Source organism: Notolepis coatsorum (genome assembly GCF_963971535.1).
Source record: "Notolepis coatsorum genome assembly, chromosome: 19".
Taxonomy (NCBI): domain Eukaryota; kingdom Metazoa; phylum Chordata; class Actinopteri; order Aulopiformes; family Paralepididae; genus Notolepis; species Notolepis coatsorum.
Window position 1 is genome coordinate 67,519,942 of NC_140183.1, and position 17,100 is coordinate 67,537,041.

The window sequence follows — 17,100 nt, forward strand, 5'->3', positions numbered from 1 at the left end:
TATAACTAGGTTATAGGATAACCTTTCGTTATCCCATTAGTTCCCTGGGATGTTAAGCTAAGAAGTCTGCTAAGAAGCATATATTATTATAATTTTATTTCATTGGGTTTTTAGACCTAGTTGCACCTTTGTTGCATCCCCAGTTATCCCATTAGTTCCCCCAACTTAGGTCTGTTATGTTAAGTTAAGAAGTCTGCTAAGAAGCATATATTATTTATTATTATTATTTTATTTCATTGGTTTTTAGGCCTAGTTGCACTTGTGTTGCATCCCCAGTTATCCCATTAGTTCCCCCAAACTTAGTTATGTTATGTTAAGCTAAGAAATCTGCTAAGAAGCATATATTATTTATTATTATTTTATTTCATTGCGTTTTTAGCCCTAGTTGCACTTTTTTGCACTTTTTTGTGTGTATTTCATGTTTTTAACAGTGCATGAAAGATTGTGTATTACTGCAAAAAAAAATTGCAAACCAAAATACTATAGGCCTACTTTATATTTATACCACATGCATGAGCCTGGTCTCTTTTGAAAGATGACATTCTGAAGCTTCTGATACAATAAGGAAAACTCACCTTTAGTGCTAATGAAATAGAGTAACATAGGTCTGAACTTGAGTTGTAGAAAAACTTGTTACTCACGTTTTTCTGTAGTAGTTAGTACAAGGCTTGGAGGCTTAAAAAAACACCCGAGATCCATAGCCTGAAGTCTGCTGTAGTACATGTCCACATTTCATAAGGATCCGTTCAGAAATTAGTGATTAGGAGTGATTTTGGTAAGTTTTCTCATAGACTTATATTCATTCTGCGGTTTTTCTATTCCTGTTTTCGCTCGTGACTTCTCACCTAGATCCCTGATACGTATATCCCCAGGTGGGGTATCATTGGAAAGCCACACTCGTTGGCTACAACCCTGTCCAATAATTTTCGAGATTGCCAAAGGATTCACGGAACTAGACCCCCAAGAGTCGGGAGTAGTATTTGTGCAATACCGTGTACTTCGCGTAAGCCTCACATATCGGCATGTAACTCGAGAACCGCTGAACGGATTTTGTCACCTGAGAGGGTTATCGACAGGCAACAAATGGGGCTTTAATTCGATATATATATATTGTATTAGAAAATATGCACAACCGAGCCTCTAGATGTCGCCAAAGTGCAGGTGGGCAAATCATCCTCAAGAGGGCCCACATGTGGGCCCCCACCTGATAAGAGGTTCATAATTTCATGGAGCTGTAATTTACACAATACAGGATTCAATGTCCACAATCACATGGTGGCCATATTCAAACTCATGTACTCCCAATAACTGTCAAACTAAATTAATGTGTGAAAAACTGTTTAGGGTTTTTGGATATGTGTGAGATTATGTGTGCAAAATAAATCAGCAGTTTTTTTGTGAACTGACCCTTTTTTCTTATAAGCTTTTCCTTTATTGATCCCCTTGGGGAAATATGATATCAATGACCCGGTATGGCCTACAAAAGAAAATGGCACAAGGTCGCAAGGTCGGAATGATATGAATGATCCTCTTAATAGTGATATGAATATCCTACTCTTAATAGTTACACTGCTGGCCAGTATGACTACTACCGTACGATCCTGTATCACTGTACATATTATACTACAACTCTGTACATACAGTCCATCTGATTAGCACTACATCAGTGGTACTAATTTGTATATTTTGTACCCAATTTAACTACCTGTACATTGTGCGTTGCTGTTGCACTTTACTGTACATTTGCACTCTGGTTGGATGGCAAACTTATTTTTGTTGTACTGTATTTGTGTATTTGTGTATGATGACAATCAATTTGAATCTAATCTAATATATGGGCAGCTAGGATTAGTTAGTAAGTGTAACCAAATAACTTTCACATTCCACAACCGGCTGCGTCTACATAATGTTGGCTGTGCTGTGGGTCTGGATGGTTTTGTGCTCATCATTCAAACGACCAGTAACTGCAGTGACTGTCTTCTCTTTCTTTTGTTCCAAACACCCCACTTTCTTATTATTATGGTTTTTGCAGCAGACTGCACTGGGGATTGCTTCCCTCAATGGGTTTTGAAACTTTATAATTGAAGTTACTTTGAACATAATGGTAACGGAACAATTCAAGCCTCTGATTGGCCAATAATCTGACAAGCTCAACCAATGGATCAAGGTAATAAACCAAATGTGGAGAAAAAGCGTGACTAAAGTGTGTCCATTAATCATGTACATTTGTAACCCTTTTGGGTCCTCTGCATGGGAAAACACGTCAGCTAAAGGGAAAAACTATCCAAGGGAGATTAGCTTACTAGGCTTCAGGCCAAATGAGATATTAGGCCTACTAGGCTTCAGGCCAAAGGAGATATTAGGCTTACCAGGCTTCAAACCAAGGGAGATATTATGCTCATACAAACTCATACATACTCTGCATACATAATACTCTGCTACACTCACCCCCTTACTCATACAAACTCCTACATACTCTGCTACACTCACCCCCCCCCCCCACCCCCCCCCCCCCCTCGGAGAAACCCATTTGGGACACCATTGTAACTCGCCTGAATTTGAACGCGGGTTCCCTGCATGGAATCCACACAACAGCCAACAGGGAATCCCCACCTGGCCGAGGCAGATGTTAGGTTTGGCCCTACAGCTACTGTAGGCTTCACTCATAGGGTGCTATTTTGGTAACCTCCAAAACATCCTGGAATTCGATGCCATCAAGTTGTCGCAACCCTGGGTATTAACACTTGCTCTGTCCTTCATTCATATTTCACAGGGGGGCAGATTGCTACAAAAAGAGTCCAAACGAATTGTTCAGGAGTCACACTAACGAGCAGGCTGCATCACAGTCTCCTCAGACTCCATTCTGACTCTGACCCAAATATTTTGCTCTGGGACCGTGCCAGACGCTCACACTGTAAACCGTCACGCATCCTTGTCTGCCGCATCAAAGCAGAGAAGCTCATCTGGTTTGATTTTGGGGTGGATGAAATGCTATCTAACATGAAATGAGCGCTCCCAATCCCCCGACTCCCGCTGTCACAATAACCGATTCCATGAATGATAGTGAGTGTTAAGGTTAGAAATGTTGAACAGCCTATCAAGGGTTCTGCTGGATATGGGAGTGTATCCAGAGTGTAGCCAACGTAACGGCGGCCACTACTGTAGGTGCTAGTGGGCCCTTAGTGCTCAGCACCTGTCCTCCGAAAGCCACAAGCCGCAAAACCGCTCACCAGCACTGTGTATGTCTTATCCATTTTATTTTTTGCCTTTCTATCATTTTCTCCCATCCCCCAATTTAGTTATGCCAATTCCCTTCCTGGTTGTTGCGCGCATTGCCCTACTGTCGGTCTGGGGAGGTGTAGTCTATACCACATGCCTCCTCCGATACATGTGGAGTCGCCAGCCGCTTCTTTTCACCTGACAAGGTGTTTCACTGGGGGAGCATGAAGTGTGCGTAGGTTCACACTATTTCCCCCATCCCCTCCCTGCTGAACAACCAGTGGGCGTCGCTGTTTGCAACGACCAGGACACATACCCCATAGGGTTCATATAGGGACGACTGAGCCTATGAGATACCGCTGACAGCGGTTTTATCCATTTTGCCACCTGAACAACTTCAGGTGGCGAAGTGGGGGTATTTCACACAGTTAGACTCACCCCTCTATAATAATATAATGCAGGACCTCTTTAGAGACGTCTTTATTTGGCATGCAACGGCATGGGACATGCAATGGGTGGCACACACACAGGAATACACACACACACACACCCATGCATTGTCTTTCTCAGGGTCGCCGATGCGATTGAGCTCTGCGCTTAACCCATCCCGTCGTCCTTCCCCCCAAGGGCAGCCGGAGCAGACAGGGCGTCGGCGATCTGTTGTGATCTGTCTCCTGATTCTCTTCATCAGGGACGCGACAGCGTCAGCGATCTGTTGTGCATGTTTTTCCATTGGCTTTCTCTTATGGGGGGGCACGGGCACGGGGAGAACATGCAAACTCCACACAGAAAGGCCTGGGAGATACCTTACCTGGGTACCTGGCATCGCGGAAACCTGGTCCCCAAGTAGGAATCGAACCCTGGACCTTCTAGCTGTGAGGCGACAGTGTTAACCACTACACCACCTCTATGGCTACGTTCACACTGCAGTCAACAGTGGCCCGAATCAGATTTTCTTTGCTCATACAGTATGTGACTCTGATCTGAACGAACAGCACTTAATCACAATGAATCAGATTTTTTTCAATTCCGATTTGGGCCACTTTCATAATGTGGTCCTAAATCAGATACAGGTCTGATATTTTGCAATCTGACCTCTGTCTGAATAATCATGCAACTTTCATGCAACTTTTACCTCACTCTAGATTGACATTTTATCATGTTTTTTTTTTTTTTTTTTACATCCATCTTCTTTATTGCTCATTTTCGCATGCGGCTCAGTTCAGGATCATGACCAGTTCACACTGGAATCTGATATTGGCCACAACAGCCAAACAAAAGAAAATCAGATCTGAGCAATAAATCAGAATTGAGCACTAAGGCTAGCAGTGTGAAATTCACTCCACAGTGACCCCAGCTGGGGAGCTGGGCTCAACTATCATCAGGGTCACGGCACCACTTGTAACGTTGGTCACTAGCAGGCACTTTGCGCTCGGGCACCTGTCCTCCGACAGCCTTGGACCGCAACCCTCTGCTCAGCAGCGCCATGTGACCGTGTACTTTCTTATCCTTTTCGTCACCTGAAAAGGATCCAATGCAGGTGGCGGTCGCGGAGTGTGAGTATTTGATTTAATAGGAGTGAGTTTTACACCAAGGGCAACCAGTGCAAGATTAAAACCTCATTACATCTAGATGGGCATGTGTACTCTCCTCTCTCTCCTCTCTCTCTCTCTCTCTCTCTCTCTCTCTCTCTCTCTCTCTCTCTCTCTCTCTCTCTCTCTCTCTCTCTCTCTCTCTCTCTCTCTCTCTCTCTCTCTCTCTCTCTCTCTCTCTCTCTCTCTCTCTCTCTCTCTCTCTCTCTCTCTCTCACACACACACTCACCCAAGAAATTTGTCTGAACTTCATAAAAGTCAGACAAAGCTTTCCAAAAGATCAAACAGTGAACTCCAAGCCCACGTGGTTGAACAAAAATTCAAAGAAACAGACTAAGAAATGACGTAAACATCATGATCAAAACCGCAAAAAGAAATTTCATCAACGACAAAACTGAGGAAAACAAAAACAAACCCTGCAAACTTTGGAAATTACTCAATAATCAACTAGGCTGCAGTAAAAAACTTAAAACCAGATTCTCAAACATAAACATAAAGACGGACAACACGCTCATCACAGACAAGCTGGATGTAGCCAATTACTTAAACATCTTCTTCACAAACATAGCCACAACACTGGTAAACAAACTACCCTCCCACTCAGGGCATTATGGGGTAGAACACATAGTAGCATACTACAAAAACCTAGGGGTCCACAAAGACGACTTCAAACTTGAAATGGTAACAACCGATGAGGTACTCAAAAAATTGAGCGCCCTCCAACCTAACAAGGCCACTGGCCATGACAACATCCCCTCCAAATTCCTCAGAGACGCAGCAGCCGCCATCACCCCAGTCATCCACACATAATAAACCTCTCTATAAAACAGGGACACGTCCCCAAGGACTTCAAAATTGCGAGAGTGACCCCTCTGCACAAAAAGGGCAGCAAATTAGACCCAGGCAACTACCGCCCTGTTTCTATTCTTACCTCCATCTCGAAAGTCTTGAAGAAAATAGTCTACGAACAGGTCGAAAAGTACCTGGCGGAAAAAAATCTAATCTACGAATTCCAATCTGGCTTCAGAACGTCCCACTCCACTGACACATGCCTCCTCTATTTGAACAACCACATCAAACAAGAGGTGGACGCGGGCAAATACTGCGGCATGGTCATGCTGGACCTACAAAAGGCCTTCGACACTGTCAATCACTCCATTCTGATTGACAAGCTAAAAGCAATTGGTTTTGATAGCTTATCAGTGAGCTGGATGCAATCCTACCTGGAGGGGAGAGAACAGATGGTAGAGGTAAACGGTACTCTATCCCCCCCCCCCCTCACAGTGAGCTGTGGTGTTCCCACAAGGAAGCATACTAGGACCGCTACTAATTTATGCAAATGACATGTCGTCAGCCTGTAACTGCAACTTGTTCCTGTTTGCGGACGACTCAGCCCTGCTGGTCTCTGACAAGAGCAAGTTGCAGGTTGAAAAAACCCTCAGCTCGGAACTAGGCAAAATCTGCATATGGCTCGCTGATAACAAACTATCATTACACATGGGCAAAACAGAGTCCATTCTCTTCGGTTCAAATAACAAACTCAGCCAGACCGACGGCTTCTCAGTTGCAGTGGGTGACAATATTGTCACAAGGAAAGACGAAATTACCTACCTGGGTTCCATCCTAGAGGCAAATCTTTCCTGTGACAAAATGGCATCCAATGTAATAAAAAAATTCAACCAACGAACTAGATTCTTGTACCGGATCTCCTCTCTGGTAAACAAGAATACCCTGAAGACTCTGGCAGGAGCACTCATTCAAGGGTACTACGACTATGCGTGCACCTCATGGTACCAAAGCACCTCAAAGGCGCTTAAAACAAAATTACAAACATCACAAAAACAACTGGTCAGACTACTACTTGACCTTACCCCCAGAACCCACCTCACCCCTGCCCACTTTGACAACCTATGATGGCTTAGAGTAGACGACAGAGTACAGCAACTTGCAATGGGCCTGGTCTACAAGATACACTATACGACTAAGGTACCCATGTACATGTCAAAATACTTCCCAAAGGTCAGTGAATACCACAACCACTACACCAGAGGAAGCTCAACAAATCATGTTAAACCCAGATTCGGTTCAAACAAGGGACTAAACACGTTTAGCAATTATGCCACATCAATGTGGAACGCCCTACCCAAAGCTGTAAAGGAATGTGAATCCCTACCCACATTCAAAACTGCTCTTAAAGAGCACCTACGGGAGGCTGCGATTCGAAACTGGCCACCGTAAATGCCCAAAACCCCCACCACCTCCTAATAGACAGTCTCCTCCCCACCGCATGTATATATTCCCTTCCCCACCGTATGGATATTTCTCTCCCACCCACCCACCCCCTCCTAATGTACAGTCCCCTCCCCATCATATGTATATACTCTGTCAGGATCTAGGGGTAACAGTACTGTATATTTTAATCCCGTTTATGTCACAAATGTATCAGTACTAAATACCTATATGTCCCTATGCCATAAATGTCATGTATGTTGTGTATGTCATAAAATGTCTATATGAAATTGAAAATGGGGACCCTGATGGAAACAAGACAAACGTCTTTTTCAGGTCTGCATCCCCCTTAACAATTGTGTGTATTGAGCCGTACTGTATTGTACCCATTCTGCAATCTGTTAAATAAAGTTTTCATTCATTCATTCGAGAGAGTGCGATACCCTTCACAGCCATAGATATCTATCCCCCCCTCCCTAACTCTCTCAGCACAGGTGTCAAATCTGATTGGCTGTGTGGGCAGCACGCACTCCACGAGAAACCCTGCATTGGAACAGTCCCGCGCCCAGCCCCCGTCCTGCACCAGCCTGCTAGGGGGAACTGAACAGGAGTCGTTGGGCCGTTTCATCAGCACTCTGTTATAGAGCTGGTAGCTGGTGCATCATTTTAGACGAGTACTGTACAGTAATTATAAATAAGACAATCACATGACTGAAGTCTGCAGGAGTCAACATGGTGTGAGTGCGCCGTCAACAGCTCTTTGCGTGGGGCAAGGGGAGCCTGGGAGGGGGAGAGAGAGAGAGAGAGAGAGAGAGAGAGAGAGAGAGAGAGAGAGAGAGAAGAGAGAGAGAGAGAGAGAGAGAGAGAGAGAGAGAGAGAGACCCCTCACAGCCCCCCCCTCCCTAGGCTTAACTCTCTCAGCACAGGTGTCAAATCTGATTGGCTGTGGCCGGGCAGCACGCGCTCCACGAGTAACCCCCGCACGCAACAGCCCGGCGCGCTTCACCAGTGATCATTCTCTGCTGCCTGCACGAGCCTGCCAGGGGGAACCGAACAGGAGTCGTTGAGCAGAGAGAGATAGAGAGGGAGAGAGAGGGGAAAAGAGAGAGAGAGAAAGAGAGAGAGAGAGAGAGAGAGAGAGAGAGAGAGAGAGAGAGAGAGAGAGAGAGAGAGAGAGAGAGAGAGAGAGAGAGAGAGAGAGAGAGAGAGAGAGAGGAGAAAAGAGAGAGAGAGGGGAAAGAGAGAGAGAGAGAGAGGGAAAGAGAGATAGATAGATAGAGATAGTGAGAGAGAGATAGAGAGAGAGAGAGAGAGAGAGAGAGAGAGAGAGAGAGAGAGAGAGAGAGAGAGAGAGAGAGAGAGAGAGAGAGAGAGAGAGAGAGAGAGATAGAGAGAGAGAGGGGGAGAGAAAGGGAGAGTCTAAACAGAATGAAAAAGGTCTAGTTGGAGAGGTTTTGGAAAGCGATGGCAGATCTGTTCCTCTCAGCTCTCACTGATGCTCAGTGGTTGCAGACGCAGTGGAGTTCACTCAGAGCAGCGCGACAGATAGAGAGCAGCCTGTATACCTGAGAGAGAGACGCGCACTGAGCGGGCACGCGTGTTTCATTGATCCGTGGCCAAGAGAGGCAATTGTGGATATTTTTAGTTTTTTCATTGAATCACTAACTTCTGACAAGGCTAGCATTGTTATACGTTATATTCTGGGCAAAAAAAAGGTGTTCCGGAGACATGGCTTTCTTGTGGAATTACCCAAATTGGACAAACTGGACCATGACATCTCTCCTTTCCTGTCTGTCTTTCTTTCTCGTTTTAAACCAGGTAAGTTAATTTGCATTTGAATGAACACTTGCACTTTTTAGTGTCTTTAACTGAATTACTAAACCTATTTAGCTGACGTTATTTGCACACAAAAAGGCCAAAGTCAGCGTCATTGTCCGTGTTAATTTCATGCGCAATGTGTTTTATTCAGATTATTTTACCCTTCTTCCAATAGAGCTTCTGAACATTGGATCATGTGCCGTTGGCGGAGTTCCCCAAACGAGTCGCCACTGCTCACATCACTCAATTTGCCTCAAAATACAGGTATGCTTATCTTATATTATTCATCTTAATTTGGTCGTCTCGTTATTTGCAATGGCTGACGGCGGTAATGGTGATGCTGCTTTGCATTATTTGTTTTGCCTTTGTGATTGTGGGGACATGCAAAGTGGCATTGAAATCCACCGAGCGCATCCACTGACGGGGTTCCAGTATTATAGACCCGATTCACCTGCACGGAGCATTGCCTCTAGACAACGCTAGGGGGCAGCCTACCACCTCACCTCACGGTGGAAATCATGGCAGCGGTTCTCAAAGAGGGGGTTCCAGGAGGAAGAACCCAACCAGAGGTTCCCCAGGACAACTCAACAGCTCCATTTCGGATTAATAATGATTTAACTCGTTAAAAGTGAGCAAAAACATGCACAGTGTGTACAATGGAATCATCCTTAGGGGCCCTGCACATTTGTATATGAATATCTCTTTAGGGATCATGCATGGTATGAGAACGTTCAAGAACTCCTGGGATGTGGGTCCCTGTGGTATGGTATCATTTCCTATATAATAGTAATAGTGTGTCTGTCACCATGTTGACACACAGTAGGCCTATTGCATTCAAAACAGCCTAAACAGCACGCACCTGTGTTGTTTCCTTCTGCTCTTAACTTTTACTTGATTGATGAAGACATAAGTCACTAACCGACATTAGCTCTGGATAAACACCGGGGGTGCAGCATTAAAGGACGGTCAATAGCTGGAACCGAGAGAAGCCTTGAGAAGCCACACACCTTGTTTGTGAGCGCATTCATTTTTCAACACTTTGCATACCATGAACGCCTGGCAGATAAGCAAATAGTTAAGCAAATAAACAAACTTGACCGATGAAACAGAAGCCCTTTCTGTGGTCACACACCCGTCAGTAATGGCACTCAACAGTCACTAAACCAACACACTGACCACTGGAGGGGTCTGCTTTTAGCCCATTAGCCAAGGTCTACTACCTTGTGTGTGTGTGTGTGTGTGTGTGTGTGTGTGCGTGCGTGTGCATGGGTGTTTGTGTTTGTGTATTCTTCCCTGCAGAGTGATAATTGCCTTATTGACTTTGCCGCCATATAATGCTTGATGTAATCTGAGGTTGAAATCTATATAGATGTTTATGTTCTTTTATCACATATTATGTTTTGCACTGATTGTCACTTAAGCAACAGTATCTGTCCCGACAAAGCCAAAAAAGTTGTTTTGTAGGTATTATTCTTAATGATATTTTAAAGTAATTTAGTTAGTAATTTCCTGGAAAACGCTAAGAAAATGTTGATGAGTCATCCTGCACACGGGTGCGTATACTAATGTTGCATCCAATGGAATGCTTTTCTAGAATGCCATTTACAGAACATTGTAACTAAGCTAGCACTCAACCTCTAACCAAATTTAACAAATGTTACTAATGTTGCGTAACACTGATAACATACATTGCTAACATTAGCTCACTAGCTAATGGGTTGACCATAATGCACATTCGGCAGTATTGGCTACTGGAAACGCCAATCAATATCCACGACAAGTCCCTCCCTAGCTTCCTGGAATCAAATAGCATACTGCTAACCATTTTAAATGTTAAATTTTTTTTTAGTGCATGACTTCAATTTAACAGGATGGGTGATTGAGAATTGTTTAATTTTTGTATTACCAGTACAATTGATGTACAGCCATGTGTTCTTGAAGGGGAATACCTGATGGGAAATATGCGTTTCATAAAGTTGTCATTCCGTTGTAACTCGAAATACAAGTTCATACTGTTTTTATCTTTTACTCAGTCTCTTTCTTACATCTGAGCTTCAGAGGTTAAGATTCATGATGCATGCAGCCAAAAGCACTTACATGACAACCCACATGCAACAGAGTAAAAGATAAGAACGGTATTAGTCCCAAGGGTGAAATAGTGTGGTTGTCAGCTGCACACACGCAAAGCACACATCAGAGTAAAATGGACTGTATTTATATAGATTAGATTAGATTCTAATGTATTGCCATTATACAGCACTAGTACAAAACAATGAAAATAAGTTTGGCATCCAACCAGAGTGCAAATGTAGCAGTAAAGTGCAATAGCAATACAGGTGATTAAACTGGGTACAAAATATACAAATTAGCTTTACAACTTATATCTCACATTCACCCATTCACTCACACATTCACACACTGACGGTGGAGGCAACAATGCAAGGTGCCAAGCTCAAAGACGCTTCGATACGCAGCTAGGAGGAGCCAGAATCGAACCCTCCGATTATCAGGCGGTCATCGCTCTACCTCCTGAGCCACTGTCACCCTCAGACTATCAAAGAACAAGCTACAAAGACTAAAAGAGTAGAAATAGAAATAAAAAGGTAATTACAAATAATGCATACATACAGTGAGGTCAAGTTGTGCACGTTTCTGTGCTAAGTCTGACCTGTGAACGACAACAACAAAATCAACTTGTATTTCGAATGACAACTTTACGAAAGGCACACCAAAGTTTTCCCTTCCAAGAACACATGGCTGTGCAGCGATTGGCTCCATGACTGTCTATAGTACTGGTAATAAAAACAAGAGATAAAACAGCTCTCGATCACCCATCCTGTTAAAATTGAAGTCACACACTAAAAAAAAGAATTCCGGTTAGGAACTCGAAGACAGGCTGTACAGGGATGACAGGATGTACAGAGTACCCAAGTTCAGATGGCGACCATTCATGCTGTCAGTGATAGCGCTCTTGTCTATCCCCTGACTGTCTGTCTCCATGCTAAATATACCCATTATTAGGGTTCACCAAAGCAGGTCATCGTCTACAGTCACTGGCATGTTGCTGTTAATTCAGTCTCTCAGGTGATAAAGCGAAGCCGTATTAGTTTCCCACGGAAGACTGAATACATGTGCAACGCCAAAAATAAATATTAAAGCCGTTTCATAAATGTGTTTGCTTGACACTTACGAGTCGAGGGAGAGTTCATTAAGAGCATTGTTAAAAGGTTTTGCGATGTTAGAACAGGCTGCCACTATAGTACCACTTGAGTGGTTCCCATACGAGATATGTAATCAGTGCATTGGCAAACATACCAAACTGTGTTTGATCATGCTTAGACGAAAGTGTGAATCTGAAATATGAACGGCTGTTCCCGAGAAGTTTGAGTTCTGAGACCGCTTCATGATGGGATTTTCCCCTGGTATGCATTAAAGGTAGAATTATCCCCCAAAACAATGCATAGACTCATACGAACATAGTCCCTCTCAATCATCACTTAAAACAATGCATAGAGTCATACAAACATAGTCCCTCTCAATCATCACTTAAAACAATGTATAGACTCATACGAACATAGTCCCTCTCAATCATCACTTAAAACAATGCATAGACTCATACAAACATAATCCCTCTCAATCATCACTTAAAACAATGCATAGAGTCATACAAACATAATCCCTCTCAACCTCTCAATCGTCACTTACAACAATGCATAGAGTCATACAAACATAGTCCCTCTCAATCATCACTTAAAAACAATGCATAGACTCATACAAACATAATCCCTCTCAATCATCACTTAAGGCACTAGAAGTGTGTTTATCTGCACAGACCCCCTCCCTCTGCCTGCATTGTCTAGAAGGAATTCTTTCTATTTTGCTGCACATTCCTGTGCATCAACCTTTTGGCAGCGAGTCATATATTTCCATATGGTATTGTATTGTACAATGTGTATGTATCACAGACACGTACATATTATCACATATTCAGCATTTCAAAACGAAAACCGGCGGCTCGTTCGCCCGTCAACTTTATCTTTTTCTACCTAAAGGTGAACCTAGAATATGTTTCTGACAACATTTTAACGGTATGTCTGATATGACATCGCTGGATCTTGAATCATATTTGATCCGCCATGCCTAGACAGTTTGGTGTGATCTACGTTCTGTGGTAAAGCGTTTGACCATGGCAATAAAGTGTCTAGTAAGAAATTACTGTATGTATTTAACCCTTTCACTGCCACACTACAGAAAGTTAACCGTCTGTAGTGTGGTCGTGAAAGGGTTAACCTTCTATAGCGTGGTCGTGAAAGGGTTAACATTCTATAGTGTGGTAGTGAAATGTTAACTGTCTGTAGTGTGGTAGTGAAAGGGTTAACCGTATGTAGTGTGATTATAGTGAAAATATAGTGTGGTAGTAAAATGGTTAACCTTCTATAGTGTGGTAGTGAAATGGTTAACCCTCTATAGTGTGGTAGTGAAAGGGTTAAGGCGAGAAATAAAAGGCCACATTTCTTGTCGCATTGACCACTGCGCGTGAGTCGTGACACACAGTCTTATCCCAGAGACACAGTGCAAGCAAACGTGTCGGGGGGGACAGACAGGCGCTCAAACAGCAGCCGCCTCCCTCTTGACGCCCAGGTTAACGGGTACCGCTGTTCACACCGTCTGCACAAGGCGCGAGGCTCAGCGCGCACGTTGGGGTGGCGGATAAAAAACCCACGTCAAGCCTATTTTCTCCGCGCACATGGATGCAGACTCCATCATAGCGGAGGATCCACTGGCAGCGGGCACCAGAATGCAGCCGGAAACCCTATACCTACCACGGGGCTCGGCGTCTGTGCCATTCTGCCTCCCGCTCCCTAAGTGTTCCCTAATATACTCCACGTAGACTTACTGCACTTGCGGTGGGCCGACCACAGTATTAGACACGGTATATAGGCTCCCCCCTGCAAATAGACTTCCCTGAAGAATTAAAGAGCATATGAAAAGCGCATTGCGTGTGCACACTTTCTTCTTTCCTCATGCTCGACTGTGATGCCCCCAGCTTGCCAACAACCACAGACACAGCGCGGGGGGAACATTACTTCCCACGTGTAAATAATATTTGGACGGTTTCATCCCTGATAATCCCACACTGTACGATTCCAAGCAGCTGTACACTGTGGGTGTCACTTTTTCAATGGTAAGCAAACTTTGCTCTGAAGTTGACTGTGTGTGTTTTGTGTGTGTGTGTGTGTGTGTGGGAGGGAGGGGGTTGGGTGTTTGTGTGTGTGTGGGAAGGGGGGGGGGGGGGGTTAGGGGTGTCACCACCACCACCGTGACCATCAGACATTTAACTGGCCCGAGTGCTCAGCACTGCGACCCGCCACCCTCCTCCTTTATGACCCGCAGTTGTCCAGCCTGAACCTTGTAAAACGCGTAGTAAAAACACACACACTGGGTCGAACGTGATTCACTTCCCCGCTGAAGGGGGGGTGGAATCTGAAACCCTTCCGCTTCTCGTAACATCTCTCTCCCCCCCCCTGACCTCGCCAGCTAAAGTCTACGACGGAGGTCAAGGAGGATTTCACGAGGAAAAGTAAAAGGGGTCACAGTTGCTTCCTGTTTCTTCCCCCGAGGGAGTTCGTATGATGACCTTTCTTTTTATGAACGTCCTCACGCACTGTGATCAGTACTACAGGACGCATGGTTCTGTATGTCGTTATCCCACAGATGACGGATGGGATCAAGGTTGAATTGAATGGATTAACTTCAAGGCTCAGAGCGTCACCACTAATCCATGCTTTATACACCTGCATATAACCCATATAACTCTGTATCGTAGTACGTACAATAATGCTGTATATATACACTGTATATACTGTATATATATATATTTTTTTACCGTATATATATATATATATATATATATATATATATATATAAATATATATATATCCACATCTGCATTTCCCCAAGGGGATCAATAAAGGAATATCTTATTTTATCTTATCTTATCTGTCTGTACATACCTGCACATAATCCATATACATATCTTCAAGTGTAATATCTGTAGATACTATATCTATATCTGTATCTCCCTTACCTACTCTTACTAGTTTTGCTGCTGACCAGTATGACTACGACCACACTGTCTTTATACCTGTATCATTTTACATATTAATATTACACCTATGTATATACATCTGATTAGCACTATTACTCAGTAGTGCTAATCTATATATTTTATACCCAGTTTAATCACCTGTACATACATTGTATATTTCTATTGCACTTTACTGCTACATGATTGGATGCCAAACTTCTTTTCATTGTACTGTACTTGTGTTGTATAATGACAACACATTTTAATCGAATCTAATCGAATCTAATCTAATCTAATCCAATCTAATCTAATTGAATCCCTTCTTCTCTTTCCGTCTTCTTCTCAATTGTCACCCCCCCCCCCCCTCTTCTCTTCTCTCTCTTGTCTCCTTCCATGTCTTTCTTCCCCCTCTCTCTCTCTCTCTCTCTCTCTCTCTCTCTCTCTCTCTCTCTCTCTCTCTCTCTCTCTCTCTCTCTCCCTCTCCCTCTCTCCCCCACCAGAGTATGAAGTGGTGGCTCCGTACGAGGTGGACCACCGGGGCCAGTATGTCTCTCACGAGGTGGACCACCACAGACGCAGGAGACGCCGCAGGTCGCTGACCGACGAGCAGCTGCCCGCCGAGGAGGAGGTCCACTTCCGCCTCAGCGGCTTGGGGCAGGACTTCCACATGGAGCTGAGGGAGGTCTCGGACCACCTGATCGCACCTGGTTTCACCGTCCAGGTCCTGGGAAAGAAGGGCACCAAGAGCCTGAGGGCCTACCGGCGGGACGACCTCTGCTTTTACCAGGGGTCACTGAGGGCAAAGGTCGACTCCTCCGTGGCGCTCTCCACGTGCACCGGGATGGTGAGTCCGAACGTGCCTGGGGGATGGTGTTGTGTGTGTGTGTGTGTGTGTGTGTGTGTGTGTGTGTGTGTGTGTGTGTGTGTGTGTGTGTGTGTGTGTGTGTGTGTGGTGTGTGTGTGTGTGTGTGTGTGTGTGTGTGTGTGTGTTTGTGCACAAAAGTGTATGTGTGTGTGTGTTCGCCCCAGGCCATTACCAGTAAAAGAATCAGCCAAAAAAAGGTCCAGAGGTTAGCGAGATTGTAAATACGGTTCTCACGATTAGTCTTGGCCGGGGTTTCGGGGCCGCCCGGGTCTGGGGTCAGTTCAATTGGGACAGGGGACTTGCACATCAATGGAAGTTGACTTTTAGCTGGTGGTGAGTCAGCGAACCTCGTAAAGTAGGCCAGTAGGGCAAACGGGGGTTAGACCTGTGGTGAAGCTCGTAGGAGACGAGATCGTTTTAGTGTCAGGGGAAATTCTGAGGGAAACTACAGTAGAGAAGAAAAAAAAAACACCTTGTTTTACCGTCTGACAGTTTGGCAATGGAGCGCGATGCACTTATGGTGGAACTTGGGCACCAGCCCGGTGTGCCTATTTGGTTACCATTACATTCACCGTCACCATGCCTTCCTTCATTATTATAACTAGGGATGCTCGATATTGGCTTTTTTTACCGATACCGATATACCGATATTGTCCAACTCTTAATTTCCGATACCGATATCAACCGATATCAACCGATACCGATATATGCAGGGTTCCCCCCCCCAAAAAACTGAATAATTTCAGGTAATTAACATTACATATCTCTTGTTGTGGAATTAACACAACATTATGCATACTTTTGACAATAAATAAAATCTGAATTTGTTCTTACTTGCTTGCCTGGGTAAATAAAGGTTATAGAAATCTAAAATAAAAAATAAAATAAAATGAATATATATATATTTTTTAAACCGATATTTTCCGATATCATATTTGAATGCCAATATCGGTAGGCCGATAATATCGGACATCCCTAATTATAACCATACAACATTATGACCAGTGGACACAATTGAACCCACCCTCTTTTCTCAAAATCCTAGCACTGGGCTGGGAAGAAGACCAGCTCTCATCCTTTCGTTTTACATTCCCCATCACTGAGCTTAACTACTTCCAGCTGATGCACCTAAAAACAACCGAAGCATCGCTGTGTGTATTACGATCAGAGTTTATTCTTTTGAGGGAGATAAGACCATGTTGACAGGTATTTGTGTTTGGGTGCATGTGCGTGCATGTGCGCGTGTGTGTGTGTGTGTGTGTGTGTGTGTGTGTATGTGTGTGTGTGT

General features: G+C 44.2%; 1 protein-coding gene across 1 annotated transcript in view; it reads left to right on the forward strand.

Moving 5' to 3' along the window:
- Nucleotides 1-9,053: 9,053 nt before the first annotated feature.
- Nucleotides 9,054-17,100, forward strand: part of adamts16 (ADAM metallopeptidase with thrombospondin type 1 motif, 16) — a gene marked incomplete at both ends in the record, with an annotated part of 101,345 nt that continues 93,298 nt past the window's right edge. Inside the window, 2 exon segments of the mRNA XM_084336689.1 lie at nt 9,054-9,123; nt 15,448-15,791. Coding sequence (XP_084192815.1) covers nt 9,054-9,123; nt 15,448-15,791 — 414 coding nt within the window.